Here is a 16,047-nt window from a genome sequence, read left to right on the forward strand (position 1 = left end):
ATAAGAGTTAAGATTGATTCCTTGGAACTCGAAGGTTAGATAAAACTCTTATCTTAAAACATGCTAAACTCAGCCGTTCAGGACATGTCATCCAGAATGAATCTCAAACAAGAAAAATGAAAAACATAATATTATGCGAAACATGACAAACTCGTATACGCGAGTTTCCTTCAAAATTTATCCTTTGCTGCTCGCAGAGCCTGCATCGTATCCAGCGGTGTAGCTCTTCCCACAAACTGTTGCACGGATGGCTCGTGCACTCGCATAAAAACATTAGTTTTCTTTTCCTGACCGATCGTCGAAGGCACCATAGCGCGACGTCCATCCAGATCGGCCGCCTTGGCAACCGCTAGCAGTTCTGCAATGTCAACATTATTCGGTTCGACGGTGTTTCCAAAACGCAAATTATTCAAAGCGTATTCGTGTCCACAGTAAACCTTGGTATCATCAGGCAACGCGGAAAGCTTCCCAATCAAAGCATCATACATTTGCTGGGGAGTGCCTTCGAAAAACCGACCGCAACCAGCAAGAAACAACGTGTCACCCGTAAAGACCACCTTATCCTCCGGTGTTTCAATGTAATAGCAAACATGGGATGTAGTGTGGCAAGGTGTAGAAATGCAGCGCACCTTAAGATTCCCAATTTCTAGCGTATCATCCTGACCGACCGGGTGGGTAAGATTCGGTATACGGCCCTCCTGGTCGTTACCACCGTAAATGGACAATTTGCCCAGTGCCGGGTTCTCTTGGTAGTGCTTGAATAAATCGGCATTCCCACCGGCATGATCCCAGTGGTGGTGAGTGGTTAACACTTTGTTCAAAGTTACTCCCGACTCTTTGGCCACCTGCAACACTCGGTTCGGTTCGACCGGATCCACGACGGCCGCATTCTTAGTTTCGTTGCATACGACCAAGTACATGAAGTTGTCCTTCAGTGCCGGTATTTTCTTCACCGTCAGTCGAGTCATGTTTGATGTTTGAACGAGGGTCGAACGCTGCCGGAGGCTCCAACTAGTTACTGCGTAACAGAGAAGTTAAATGGTATAATGATGTGAGAAGTAGCATACTTCATTTGGTACTGACACTCAGGTACTTACCTGTGAAGTATGCTGCTGTTAGACCCTGTGAAATACGGTTCGGAAGCAGATTAAGCAGTGAAGACATTGAAAACAACAGAGAAAAATAATCGTAAAACAAATGAAAATCTTCAAACACTACCACATTCACTCGTAAGATAGTGCAATCATCTGCGACTTACTGATAAATGTAATTGAGGTTTCGCTATCAAATCTGCGAGAAGGCAAACGAAACGATGATAATCGCACTTTTGACTCTGCACTTGTATTTGACACGACCGGAGCGATGTTGATAAACAGCACAAAACTAACAGCATGCCCCGGCTTCGAGACTGAATTCATCACGATTAGCAGTATAGTATATAAGGCAAACAGTGTTGCCACAAACTTGAAAGGAACTCACTAGAGAGCCGCTGGTGCAGAGAGTAGCGATGTGTCTCAGCTTTTAGCCTTTCTCCTAGAAAGGTATGGCAATTACTGTGAAAATCGAAGTTGTAAAAATATTTTGTCAACTCTGATGTTTATACGCTCTGAATTTGCCGATATCTCAGTTTTTTTCAATAGTTTTTTTTTTAACACGACACAATTTAAGTTTTGATAAGATAAGCATGGCTGAATCCAATGAAATAACGTAACATAGATTAAGGAATAGGTCATTTTGAAAATAATTATTTCCAAAAAAGGTATGAATTACTCGAGATTTATTACCGTCTAAGAAGTTTTAGAAAGGCTTTTAAAATGCAACAAAAGTTATCAAAATTGCACCTTAAACCGCTTAAAACTTAACTATCTCAAGCTACAGTCTCACAGATACAGAAGATTCTGATTTATGTTGTAAGGGTTTCATAACGACAATTTATACGGTATTGATTTGGACGATTCAAAATATTCGTTGTTTGTTAAAACAAAACTTTCTCTATGATAAAATATAAACCTTTGTGGCTCTTTAAAATTTATTTACCGCAGAGCTCTCGTAAAACCGTACAAAATGTTTGAACGATTTAATAACAGTAGAAAGATGTTCAATGTGTCGTCCTGGAGTTACTGATTTTCCCGAAGAGTATTGCGAAGCATGAACATTCACTTCACGAAGCTTGGAAACTAGCTCTGCGAGAAATGTCAATCAGCAAATGAACACATGAGGGTCAGAGGGTAACCAAGCATATGAAAAATATAGAGATGAGTGACGATGATCAACTATGATCCGACTCACGTTCCTTGGAATTCTGACTGGGTTATAATGAGGAATCTGACGATTGCGATGAGTGAACGCATTGGAAGGATCAAAAATAAGCTTCCGTTTCGTCCCGCAGTGAATATGAAAAGGACAGGCATAACGTAATAGGGTTGGCAGCATCCGTAGATCTTCAGAAGGTGGAATTGAATCAAGTATCTATGCAGTACTGGAAATTTTTTTATTTGTTACAGGTGATTCAGTATCCACGTATTTTTTCCAAGGGGATCATAGCGACGAACTTAACGTTTGCACCACTGCTAGTTTTCAAAAACGGGCCAACTCATGCAGTTCTGTGATACTGGAAAGAAAGCTGGCGATATTTTGGGTACCTTTACTAAACATATTTTGATTAACGACTTACACGAGACGATTTTATACTGGTTAAACAATTGTGCAGGACAACATAAAAACTGGGACCTTTTATTTCACATGCAATTACTTGAAAACTCAGACATAAATTCTGTTCGGACGATAACATCCAAATACTTAAAAGCTGGACACACCTTTATGTCGGCAGATTCCTTTCGTGCAGCGGTGGAGAAAAGCATGAAGAATGCTCCCCAAGCTAATAAGTTTATGTACTTTTCTAAGGCCAAATTCTATCGTCATCTTTACAAAAATCGATTAGGGCCGAGAGAATGTCAATTCCATGCCAAGTTTTTTCAAATTGATTTGATCAAAGTGCAAAATGCATGTGAATCGCCAAGTTTTGTTTGACGGTGAAACTTCTCGTTGATCTGAAACACAAAATCCAACATATGAAGACATTGCGAGTTTTGTTACCATACAAAATACATACACTAAGGTCGCTTTATACGCGATTTCTTTTACACGGGTTTCTTTTTACGCGGCTTTTTTTTACGCGGATTCCGGAATTTACGCGTTTTTTTGCACGGATTCCGGAATTTATGCGTTTTTTTTACGCGGATTCCGGAATTTACGCGGTTTTTATTACGCGGATTCCGGAATTTACGCGGTATTTTTTTGTGCGCGGATTTCGGTTTTCCTTCACTCGGAAAGCAGAATTAACGCTGTTTTTTTTACGCGGATTCCGGAATTTCGCGGTTTTTTTTACGCGGATTCCGGAATACGACTTTAGTGTACTTACGTTTACTCGACAATCCTGGAAACTAGCGTACAGTTTCAAAGTGTTCTGAGAGTATTAATTAATCCACAGAACCCTGACCGCTCTGGTGCCCATTCGACAAAGGATAGCGGATGAACTGCATGCAAGTCATGTTGATTTGGAAGGTCATAAGAAGAAGGTTCCGACTCCCCCTCTTGAATTACTAAACACTTCCGTGTAGCCGGTGTATCGGAATCTGCCCGACTGTAAGCAGTACACCGAGGTATAACTATTGCTCAAACAATGAATGGCAGGTGGATGAACGAGATAGTGGAGGTCCAAAAAGATTTGGATATGGCGATAAGGATGTTGCAAGGTGTTAGCATAAAAGCGCAAGCAATGGTCACACGGGGATCTATGAGAGCTGAACTGTTTACCGCGATGGAATCCGATGTTCGCCCAGAGGAATCCGACATCAGCCAAAATCTGCGGCACAAATTACTGATCGTGTTGATGTAGATCACCCATGAGCTGGTTTAGTTCGGTTGTTCTGATTAGTGTCATTTGGCATTATGAATACTTTCAAAACCGTTTTTATCGTTATGCCTTATAAAAAAAGAACATTCGTTTTTTATCGATTCAAATAAAAAGGCAATTCATTGCAGTGTGTTAACATTAAACTCCATTTTGCTTATGTCTTGATTTAGCCCTGTAGCATGGATGAAAAATAAATTAATTGATTCTTATTAGTTTCTTATCTAGTCCAAAAATCATTTCAATAGGGTTAAAAACGGACAATACCCCGGTAAGAATATCCGAATAATTTCTATTGAGCATAAGTAGCGGATTATGTTGGCGTCACAATGAATTCTGGGGCCGTCGAGGATCCAGACCGAGTGAAACCCGGTAAAAAAAACAGCGTTAATTCTGCATTCCGAGTGAAGGAAAACCGAAATCCGCGCACAAAAAAATACCGCGTAAATTCCGGAATCCGCGTAAAAAAAACCGCGTAAATTCCGGAATCCGCGCAAAAAACCGCGTAAATTCCGGAATCCGTGCAAAAAAACGCGTAAATTCCGGAATCCGCGTAAAAAAAAACCCGCGTAAAAAGAAACCCGTGTAAAAAAAATCGCGTATAAAGCGACCTTAGTGTATGTATTTTGTATGGTAACAAAACTCGCAATGTCTTCATATGTTGGATTTTGTGTTTCAGATCAACGAGAAGTTTCATCGTCAAACACATTTGTACCTGTGTGTTATGCAAAGCAAACCGTCAGCAACACTCGAAGAATTTAATTCTTGTGAACGTGCTTTCTGTCGTAAAGCTTTCCAGTATTCCGTTTACTCTCAAAAAAAAAAGTAGGGACACACGTGGTTTACGACAGAATTCACCGCGAAAGATGATCTTCTGTCCAAACACCCCATAACCCCTCGTCAAGGAAAACTTGATTGTAGAGGTTCCATAAAATAAAAAAATAATTTCCGCATGAATCGCATTATCTCCCGATCCTGAACTTGAATGACCCGCCGCTCTATTGACATCCAAAGGGGGTCCAGCATCGTGGAGTATGGTATAAATTGATACTGTGGTAATAGTCGTATGGAACCGAAACTGAAACTTGTGCTTCGCTTCATATTGAAACAGAACGGGTTCTGTCGTATACAAATCTATCAGCCACTGGCGCATGTCCGCACAGACTTTTTTTACGTTACTTTTCGCAGCTTTTAGGTTCAGATTTCACTTTTTACGTATTTTTCGCAGTTGTTCAAATCTGTTAATCCATTCGCAAATTGTGGAAACTACTTTTCATAGATTTGAGCTGAATCCTTCCTAGAAATTCCCAAGAAGTAGTGATCACAAAGCAGCTAGCTGGCATCCCGCCATGTTTCGAGGACTAACATCTCAGCGTGTGTGTAAACGAGATAGCATATCACCGCCACTTTTCATACGCATAACATAGCATCTGTCAATGGGGCCCGCAAATTGCGGATCCGCAGTGATGTTAGCTCCTAACGGAGCAAAGCAAATAAGATAGAGATGCCAGCTAGCTGTCACAAAGAGAATACACGGTATTTTTATGACGTTTTTTAAGTATTTATTGAACCTTTTTAGAGGTTTAAGTGAAGCGTGTCTAAGGGCGGCACTGGGCACTAGAGTGTTAATATCCAATTCCATTCCTACTAAGACGCTCAATATAAAATTTATTTGACCTGTTCAATTGTTTCATCAGAAAAAATGTTTGTATAAGTAGAAGTGCATGTGCTAATTTAATTCAACATATAAAAAAGTTTTTATAAGAAAGGCCAGATCACACTACTAGATGGATTAATCCGCATTTTTCTGTTAGATTTTAAAACAAAAGTTGGTATTTTTATTTAAACTTTTAAACGTAACTTATAAACCCGAAAAATATTAATCTAGTTATGAATTTGATTTGATTTTATTTTTAGATGTTTGCCAGCAATCCATTAAAGAAACCGAAATGAGTTACTGTGTGCCTCCCTGTTTTGCTGTGAAGAGAAAGAGAGCCCAGCAAGATCCTCACAGCATGCGTTTTGTGCGAGTGAATCGGAGCGCGCGAGCATAAAGTTTGTGGCTGGGTTTGTTGGTGCCAGACACGCGGGACAACAGAACAGACGGGGGTACAGATTTCAACTTTCTGCTGCTTTCAGAGACCGGTTCGAAGCGATTGGAAACAGTCCAGCTTCTTCAGTTATTTCTTTGTTTCGCACGAGTTAAGTGTACTTAAGCGAAGTAGCTGCCAGCTTGCCGGAAAACTTCCCCTATTTGGTAGACGGTGTTGTGTGTTTCGACTTTCGAAAAAAAACCTATTAGGGCTTACCGAAGCGACGGAACCGGAAGTAGTATATGCGTGTGAAAAGTTTCGTTTGCCGGAAGAAAAGTGCTAGCGTTTACACAACAGAACGCGAAACGTGGATTAACGGAGCTCTGCGCGTGAAATAGTGAAACATCAAGAGAAGGAAAAGCCTGAGAGTTCCTTGCCCGCACAGCGGAATAGCCGGTCCCACAGGCACACAGGAAACAAGTAATCGAAGAAAAAAAAAATCAACGAAATGTCCGAAGCAGTTGAAGTCGAGCAAATCATCGAAAGCAAGCCAAGAAAGGTAATACTAGGTAGTTCTCTTAGAGGGGGCAGCATGCGGTCCAGATGGCTATGGTTGGGTTGGATTTAATTTTTGGGAACGCCTAATTTCAAACATTCGGCATTTGGTGATTTAGCAACATCCAGCGCCGTAAAACTCCATTATCAGCTAGGAAAACAATTTAATTGCGACAGCTTAACGACTGTGTTGAAAATGTTTTAATCAAAATTGAATGGATTTTAATTGCAAAACAACACCATTTTTCTATTTTTGAGTTGCAATCTAAAACATTGGCTTATCATAATTCTGACGACCAACAACTCTCTTACAGAGGTTGCTTGTGTTATGTATATATTAGAGTTTGAAGGAAAAAGAATACAGACAAAAAACTGGCACTTTTAGTCAGAACTATCTGTGCATGTATGGATGTATGTGCTAACAGTCCAGACATGTAAAACATGCGGGAAGAGGATTTATGCGAGTTCCACATACAAGTTACTAAGTAAATACACTATGCTGCCATATGCACATGACGACAGAGTATTGCTGCCGCAGCTCGACGACCGTCAACGAGGGCGAGACAGATCGATAAAGCCTGCTGGTGGTTACTCCCGGTTTACCCATGATGCTTTTTCACCTAATGACGACTATTACACACGACGAACGACGACGATGGTGCGGGTGGGTGGCGCGGTTTGCTTCTGAACGTGGTGAAGTGCCATCGAATACATACAGAGCCTAGAGCAGCCCTGCCACACGAATAGATGAAAACCCCCGGCCGGAAGGTCATGTACCCCTCCGCGGGCGAATATTCAGCCGGTAGAAAGAAGAACCGAAAGCCATGTTGGCTGCTCCACCGCAACACAGCTCGAGACAGAGAAAGAGGAGAAAAATAATAAAAGTTGAATTCTGTACCTCATCTTGCACCCATGACCCCACGCCTTTTCTCGCTCACTGTCTGCTCTTCCGCGTTTTGCCTTCTCCGGCAAACCTGAGCTCCGTCCGTTTTACGAGATCCGCGGTGCAGTTCTTCAGCTCGGTTCTGTGTAGGCTGCAGGCAAAGACGAGTTATTCAGGTAGCAAACGGGTGCTGAGGGGGAATTGGAGAAGCGAGTGTGATGCGCTGTTCGTCGTAACGTTGTTGTGCGATTAAAGCTATTTCGGATTCAGAACTTTTTTCGGGCTTCTCAGTTGTTGGTGAAGGTTGGAGCGCACAGTGGGGCCGAGTCTATAGAAATGCTGATCAAGAAAAAAATGTCTAAATTAAAGAAACTCCGTAATAGTTATGCGATTTTGAAGCTGTTGAGCTCAATTCTAGTATGGTTTTGGCATGAAAACGCATGTTTTTGGTTTCGTTATCCTGATTTGAAAACAGATGAATTTAGCCGAAAAATATGAAAAACGTGTGCAAATATGTTCGAAAATCCGCCTCAAACTGTTCCAAGTTGGAGATCTTGTAATCAGCAAGCTTCGACATCATGTAGGACCAGATAAAGTTCATTAAGTTCAGATTTGGTGAGTTGAGCGGTCATTCATTTTATCCATAAAATCGATCAAATCGTCCTACACCAGTCTTAAAGTTCGCAGTATGCGCTGGAGCACCGTCTTGCTGGAACACATAGTGATCATCTCTAAAGAGATTTTGAAGACTCAGAAGAACAATTCTCTCCAAAACTTCCGTTTTATAATAAACAGCATTGACTTTGACGCCTTTGTCGATGAAAACCGATTAAAACTGGCTCTATACCGTCACTAAGGCTGCACTCTGGAATCGAGGAACTACTTTGAAACTTCGGAATATTGTTTCTTGCTAGTGGTCGCAGTCGATCATTTTGTGCATTGTGTGACTGTTCCAGAATAATTTGTTTATCAGTGAAAATGAACGCGTGCCGTGAAAGTATCATTTTGCTCTATCAATCCTCTTTTTCTGAGAAGACTCGGAAACTTCTTGTAAGCTTTACATCTAAGGTCAGTTGCTAAAATATTGTGGACAGATCCAATTGATATATTCAGATTAGTGGCAGGTTTTCAAACTGAACGTTTTCTTTTTACGCCAGATACATCTCCTCACAACTTGAACGATTTACGGTGGCCGGTTCTCCGAAGAGGATGTCTTCTTGTATGAAATCTCGCTTAATCCCACACGATTTCAGACGTATGCTGGCCAAAACCCGCTTTACCGCGGCAAGAACGGCGAGACTCTAAAATTGCTTCATCGCGCACTAAAAACAAAACACAACTGACAGACAACCAAAGACAGGTGTATTTTTGAGTGCATAACAAATGCTTTAAAACTGGTTTTCGAATATGTTGAAAACGGCGTTTTGGTTTGTACAAATCAACTGTCGAATACACACGGTCCAGAGTACAAATATAGCAGCATGAATGTAATCAATCCACTGCAACTAACCTGTACACCTCACGATTTGAATCAATCAAGTAAACTATGCTATTTTGACCACTAACACTAGCAGAATCGATGAAAAAACTACTTCACGTAGTTGATAACACTTCAATTTATATAAATATCAGTCTTTCATCAATCTAAATTAAACGCTTCTGCAGAATTGTGCTACAACACTACAAAACATTTCACCACTTCTTACATTTGCAACGCGTACTATTGTCATGGTAACCAAACACCGTAGAATGGGGTGAAAGTGATTACCTATGGATTCGGAACAACAAGTATTGATGGGAAGATCCTGATTTCACAGCAGGATATAATGTTTACATGTCCTCAAACACAACTTTCACGAGAATCACGTACCTATCAAAATTAACTCTTGAATCCCCGGGATAATTTAACATTTTCTCGTAAACTACATTAAAACTCAATGAAAGTTGATCGAACATGTTTCAAAATGCCAGAAATTTATTCAAAGTGAATTCAATTACGTTAAATTTAGAGAGCTTAGTAAAGTTTGATGGGGAGCTCCGTAGCCGAAAGGTTACAGAGTCCGCCTTGGTAAGCGGGTGGTCGTGGAATCTTAGTAGAATCAGGCCATTTGGTTGCCAAAGGACTTTAGCATGGGTTTATTCTCAGGCTTCCCACCAAGTACCTTTCCTTCAATCTGAATTCTACAGTACCTTTGTTGACACTCCTTCTAACGAAAATAAGTCCCTGTTATAATAAAACTGGTGTGAGTAACGTATGAAAGCTCTCTCCAGGGAATTATAATAAGGCGATATTGGTAGGAGAGACAGAGGCTCGGTATAGTAGAGTAGTAAACTTGAAACGGAAAGGCAAAACTTAAACACAAGCACGGATATGAATGATAAGCGTATCACTTACTTCAATAGTGTTATTGCCAATAATAGGAAGTGCGGAGTACAAAAAACACCTGGGCAATATCACAATAGATCTAATCTCTGGTCGCAGTGATGAGTTCAAAGGAAAAAAAAAGTTTGATGAAAGCTCAAACATAAATTTTCAACAATGATCCTACCATACCATCAATTTACTACTAAAAAATACAAAAACTTGAGCTGTGGATCTTTTTTGACATAGGGCTGCGTTTCGCTCGAGTCTTACTTACAATTATCTGGAGTTTGTAAATTGCCCTTTAGCGTAAATCCTACGAACCAGTATTCGACAGGGTTAAATTTGGACAGTGAGAGGGCCAGTCCAGCAAAACAATTTTCAGATGCTAGATCCACTTGCTGGAAGGAGTTCCATTGTCAATTCATATTGATTTTAGCAAGGGCCGATTGTCTTTCGCTAAGAGAAAATGTAGGATTTGGGGTCATTATCTTTTTAGTCCGTTCTATGTTAAGACTTTTGACCAACCCGCCCGTTCTATGTAAAGACTTTTGACCAACACTTGACGAATTGTATTTCGGGAAACGTTCGAGTCCACAGTTTCCTTGATTTTCGCCAACGATTTTGAGGAACTGAAAACTGTTCTCACTAATTTCCTTTCATCACGACTGGAAATCTTTGATTTACTTGGAGTCCTTTTTGTTTTACCGTATCCTTTGGGATTCGCTAAGAAATTCAGTACCACTAGATGAGTGCGATCAATCCGACGAGCGATCTTCCTTATTCCTACTTCCTCTAGATGAATTGCTTCAATTTGTCCTTTTTCTCGGTCTATCAGTACTTTTTCCTTCGCTTATTTAGCCTCGAAAAAAGAATAAAAAAACGTCACCAATACTAACACTCTGAAATATGAATCGAAAACAGGGCTGTTGTTTGTAGCACGTGACTAGTAAAACAGCACATGGTCTTATAGAAACTGGACAGAGTTCATGGGGCCTACTACAGAAGACGAGGCGAGCGGTAAGTTACTCGCCTGACCAATTTTGGTATTACATATGGCGAGTCGGCTGGATTTTGGACGAGTAGCTCGTCTAGCAAACTGCATGACTCGTTCGTGACTCAGCTGTCGCCAGCCAAATTTCACATGTGTTCCCCTATACAACATTTTGTTTGTCTGGTCAATGACTGGAGTCGAGGCGAGTTGCACTTATTTCTGTGTTATTTTTCACCGGATAAAGCCGTCATCATCATCCGTGCCAACGGAAAATATAATCTCTGAGAAAAAAACATGTTGCAGTAATACACCTAAACAAAATCACAGAATTTAATTGTGTTGCACAGGATTTCGATGATCTAATTAGAATTTTCGGTAGAAACTGCGAACCCTAATGTTATTCCGGTTAATTATAGCAATCTTTTGTTGCTATCTTACGATGCGGTGCTCTCAGGTTTTTCCGATTGCTTACATCATAATCACCAGTACTGCCGCTCATGGCAAGTCCGTTCCAATTGCATTTTTGTCAATTTTGAGTTTATTTATGGAATCAATTCCTTTTTATATCTACTTTCGATAAAACAAATATTTTTGAATACTTCGTTCTGAGGAGTTATGAAAAAAATAGCAAGTCGGTTTGTCCCATAACAAAAGTGATCGCAAGTCGGTCCCACTGCAAAAATCTTCGCAATTTAACCCCACAGCTAATAACGATTATGAAAAATGTGATATTTACCACAACTTATGGTCTTCAGGATTAGAATTGGATGTACCATGGATATTCGATAGGAGGTTTGATTGAATTTTACGCGGTCTACATCGTGTGGTTCTAGCTGATAGTACAATGTTATCTTCAAGACAAAGTTTCCACCAGTAGCTTCTTCCAGCTGTTGTTAGTTGACAGTGAACGCTTTAGGTGTGTCACTGTATTGTTAGTTGAAGCATTCTTTAGTAAATACTACTTTTCGTATTTTATCCGTATTTTATGTAAAGACGTGGGCAAGAATTGTTCAATTGTTGTCGCGAATTTCGTTATGAAGAATTTGCCAGTCTATTAAATACTTCGGTTCGCTACTTAGCTGTTTTTAAAGAAGCAAACACTTTCCTAAGCTATAGGTGTTCTTTCATATTTGCTTTCTCTGCTACGTGGAAGCTGTCCGCCGTCACGAACGTGTGACCGCTCTCAGGAAAATTTAGAACAAGTTCCTACACCTAAACTGATTTCGAATTTATCAGTAGTATCAAATGTAAAAACAAAATCTAATTTTATTTTGAGCGGCGCAGTTGGTACATTGTGCTATGCTTCTCACAAAAAAAAAAACTTATTTAATGAAGCACGAGAGAAGGTCATTTATGAATTGACCTGCGATGGATTCATTCCAAACGCAAGCTATAGCACCGCCGTCGATTTGCAGTAGTTTGTTTTTCATCACCGGTCGTAGCTGGCTATGGGACTGACTTGCTATCATTCTGGCTACGTACCGTAAAAGTAATCGCATGTGAGTCGCAGCTTATGATTTTCAACAAATTTTGATTTATGTGAAGAAAAAAAAAACAAATTTTGATAAAGTTTCGGTGTTTATACAAGTTTTATGATGCAAAAGTGTTAGATTGTCATTGCAGTACTAAATTCTGTTGATGGTCTTGATTGAAAATGCATTCAAGTGCAAAATTTCACCCAAAGCGTTACGATTTTGAATTGCTGTTTTCTCGTCAGCACCAAAACGCAAATGGGACGGACTTGCTATGAGCGGCAGAGTAGATGTCTAAAAAGGGCTGCGTCCGCTGTGCGTCATAATTGTTCGTGGGAAGCTGAATATAACAGTTAGAACACAACAAACAAGGCAATATAACGGCTACTAGATCAAAAAATTCATTAGAAGAATGCGTAGACAAACATTCCGAAATCATAGCATTACGGTTGTTTCGCCGTAAATCACAAACATTCTCCGGCTAAACAACCAATCCAGAGTTACTTCAAATTACTTCCCAATTCGATACAGCGCGAAAAAAATAATGTAAATGAGTTTCATCTGGAAAACAAGAAGTCCAATTCCCAAGCCCAGACAATCCGGAGCGAATAAGTTTTGCACAATTTCCATACACTCTTAAGCTTCAATCAAGCAGAAACACGGTTGTTTTGGTTTGCTTTCAAGCCTTGCAAATCGCACATGCTTCGCATGTCCAAGCAGAAGAGGCTGCAACTGAGCGGCTAATAATAAAAAAAAATGCATAACAAAATCCGGAGAAATTCCGACAATAACTGTTGCATTCAACCGGTCACTAGCTTCGAGACCGCTACCGCGCCGCCGCTGTCATACCCGGAGAAGAAAGTTGGAACAAAACCTGATGCGTGTAAAATGAGCTCGCGCTCCATCCCTGTCCACACAGACTCGACTAATCCGCCCAGAAGAAATTGATGAATTTTGCAGTCGGCGTGCGCGCCGTCTCATCATTATTATGGCCGCCAGCGGCTGCTAGTATTGTACCGTAAATACCAGCGCCATTATATGGCGCTGTGCGCCGCAGCTTTAGAGTACCAAGAGCATGCGGAGAAGCAAAAAAGGTGAATAAAAGAAACTACTAAATTCACTCATCACAAATCTCACCTTACGGCTCTTGGAGAATGGCTCTAAATGAGGACGGGTAGAGCAACACTCAATAAAAAGTCAAACTGGACTTCATGGCACGGTCGGTTCGGTTGATTCACTTGCTTAATTGATTATGATGTCCATCCGACGTTCAACGGTTGGACACATCGACAACTATTGATCATACTCCTCAAAAGGGGCATCCAATTGTAAATAGCCTTTGGCCACCAAAGCTTTCACTTTTGTGTCTAGGCGTTTTGTTTTTGTTTTTATTGCCGTGCAAATTTTGCATTTTTTCCAATTATAATACCTAACAGTACCGTAATCATTTTAAATATGATTTGAATTTAGGAACTTAATAAAAACTAAAATAAAATAGAATGGATTTAGAACCCATTTTATTTAGGTTTTAGGCAAGGTGAAAACGCACTCCAAACAAAATTAGTGAACTGGAACATCTTTGCTCATTTAAGGCCCACTCAGGGGATGCTTGGTACCCGTAAGCGGACGCCAAAGCTCATTATCAGCGTCATCGAAGTGTTTGGGAAAGGCAAACTGGTGAACTGGTTGCATGAAAGCAATGGCAGAGTGAAAAAAACTGGCCTCACACCAATCAAATGTACATATCAAATTAAAAAGATAATGCGGCGGTGCGCATACTATGAATCAGAGGAAAAAATGAACACAAGATTTCATAAAACGGTTGCAACGCTTGCGTGAATTCATCTCTTTTCTCTTCCCCTCTCATCCGCCTCCGTTAGCAGTGATAAGCGATAAGCGCTAAAATTTCTGCATAACTGACATGTGATAATTTGGCGGCTGGAGGCGTCGGTTTCCTATCTCGCGTGTTATTACGCAATAAAAATATGAATCAATTCGCTTATGGTTAGACGCATAACGCACCGAGATATCAGTCTTTATTATTCTGTACATCCCACCACCGCATTTCCGAAAACCGGTCCAGCCAAAACCCGCTGCCTACGCTCTACACTAGCGCTAGGGGTGAGGTCACAGAGCTTGTAGATTGCTCCATGCCGAAATTGGATCACTGCACTGCAGACGGCGCGCGGTCGGTGACAATCAGATCAAGAGCAGAAAAGCTAGTTCGAAAGGCGTTACCCTGCGGTGAAGGTAGAGCATCGGTGGTGACCCAAGCAGCCGTAACCGCCACAGCATCTCGAGTTCACCTGGCAGGAACCGGTTCCGTATGATGAGGCCAAATAATTGCCATCACACCAGCAACTATGGGCACGAATGGCATGGCATGTGTGAGGATAAAACCAGTGTTGCAATGCACACGAAAATAAGGCAGCGAACCGAGAAGAACGGAGGATAAAAAAACAAATCATATATCGGAACGTTACGTGACTGTCCAACCACACCGGTTCAAACTGGAGTTCATTCGGGCGGGGTATAAGTTCTGATATTTGGGGGTTCCACTTGGAAGAGGTCATCTGGTTGGGTTTTAACGGTACTTATAGTTCATGGAGAGGTACTTTATATCATTACATTATACCCACGTCATTTCCTAACCACAATGTTAAAGGGTTATGCCCCAAAGTCCCGTTCGTATACGTACATTCCGATCTAACAACTCTCCTAGACAAATGTACTGTAGATTATTAATCGGGAATAGTTTGTAAATGTCATATTTGACAGATCTTGGCGCGCATTGAGTTAACCTCATTTATTCATTGTATGTACTTACACACCAATTTCTTGATATTTTACTCATTCGAATTTAAATGAGTGTTTGTATGTGCATTTTGATGTTTGGAAAACTTTTAATCATCTACCATAAAAGCTCATATTAAATTCTAGAATTTCATAGATACATTAAGAAAATCAAAGTCTTGGTGCTACATACCGGTTTGGCACTTGACCTTCTGTTTATAACACACACAGGCTTCGCAGCTTACTATTTATGTACAGGACAATTACGGGGCTAGCGCTACGAAGATACGATTATTATATGTCATAGAGATTCCTAAGTATAAGGGTAGGAATTGACTGACACTTTTTACACATGAAGAAAATTACTGTAGACCCGTATTGCAGTTAATGCTTATGGTTCCCATGCTCTAGCTAGAACATGTTCAATAAGTTAAAAAAAAAAGAAATACTGTGCCAAACACTACTATAGCTATCTAAATCGCTTTAAATGGTCCTATCCTGAGGGTCTTATCGACGGTTGGAAAACGTATACAATCGAGGTACATATCAGGCGAAATCTATTATGAACTGTTTTAACCGACCGGAACGTAGAGTGCTGCTACAGACGTCAAGTGATGCGTTCGAGTCGGGAATAACGTCTGCAGTTCGAGGTGATTTTGCTCCACGACAATGCCAGGCCCCGTGTTGCAAAAGCCGTGCGAATTTGTTCCGAAGCGTAGTAACGGGAAATTTCGTCCCAGGTTCACGGAGCACGGCTTGTCAGAGCAACACGTTTAAATTTAATTTACTCTTAATCAAACAATCTTATTTGTACGGGTAGATTAAGCTTGTATTCATTGAAAAACGTGAAATTGTGGCTTGTTTACATATGGCACATGGGCCCTTTTCATTGCGGCTACATTCGCGGCAATTTGGCAGTCAGCCCATACATTTTCTGCCAAATTAACGTCAACTCAACGCAATCGTATTTATTGTGCTTGGGCCTTAAGCCATTAAATATCTTGAAGCATTTTGTTAATATTCGCTTGCTAAACATCAGTTT

At 40.6% G+C, this 16,047-nt stretch overlaps 2 protein-coding genes across 2 annotated transcripts in view; one reads left to right on the plus strand and one right to left on the minus strand.

Annotated features, from left to right (window-relative positions):
- Positions 1 to 112: 112 nt before the first annotated feature.
- Positions 113 to 1,397, minus strand: LOC129728082 (hydroxyacylglutathione hydrolase, mitochondrial). The gene is made up of 3 exons (XM_055686467.1): positions 1,259 to 1,397; positions 1,098 to 1,122; positions 113 to 1,018 (listed from the first exon to the last, which is right to left on the minus strand). Exons 1-3 carry the CDS (start codon positions 1,391 to 1,393, stop codon positions 171 to 173), a joined length of 1,008 nt encoding a protein of 335 aa, XP_055542442.1. The 5' UTR covers positions 1,394 to 1,397; the 3' UTR covers positions 113 to 170.
- A 4,602-nt stretch (positions 1,398 to 5,999) lies between these two features.
- Positions 6,000 to 16,047, plus strand: part of LOC129734022 (coactosin-like protein) — a 37,722-nt gene continuing 27,674 nt past the window's right edge. Inside the window, exon 1 of the mRNA XM_055695719.1 lies at positions 6,000 to 6,505. Coding sequence (XP_055551694.1) covers positions 6,455 to 6,505 — 51 coding nt within the window. The 5' untranslated portion in view covers positions 6,000 to 6,454. The remainder of the gene's footprint in view (positions 6,506 to 16,047) is intronic.

This window comes from Wyeomyia smithii, chromosome 1 (genome assembly GCF_029784165.1).
Source record: "Wyeomyia smithii strain HCP4-BCI-WySm-NY-G18 chromosome 1, ASM2978416v1, whole genome shotgun sequence".
NCBI classification, from domain to species: Eukaryota; Metazoa; Arthropoda; class Insecta; order Diptera; family Culicidae; genus Wyeomyia; species Wyeomyia smithii.

What these genes read in the sequence shown, in the direction of transcription:
- LOC129728082 (XM_055686467.1), bottom strand. Translation starts at nt 1,393, where the DNA reads ATGCTGTTAGTTTTGTGCTGTTTATCAACATCGCTCCGGTCGTGTCAA. An exon ending in AACCTCAATTACATTTATCA is followed by an intron (nt 1,123 to 1,258) that starts GTAAGTCGCAGA and finishes CGTATTTCACAG; the next exon opens with GGTCTAACAGCAGCATACTT. An exon ending in AACAGCAGCATACTTCACAG is followed by an intron (nt 1,019 to 1,097) that starts GTAAGTACCTGA and finishes TCTGTTACGCAG; the next exon opens with TAACTAGTTGGAGCCTCCGG.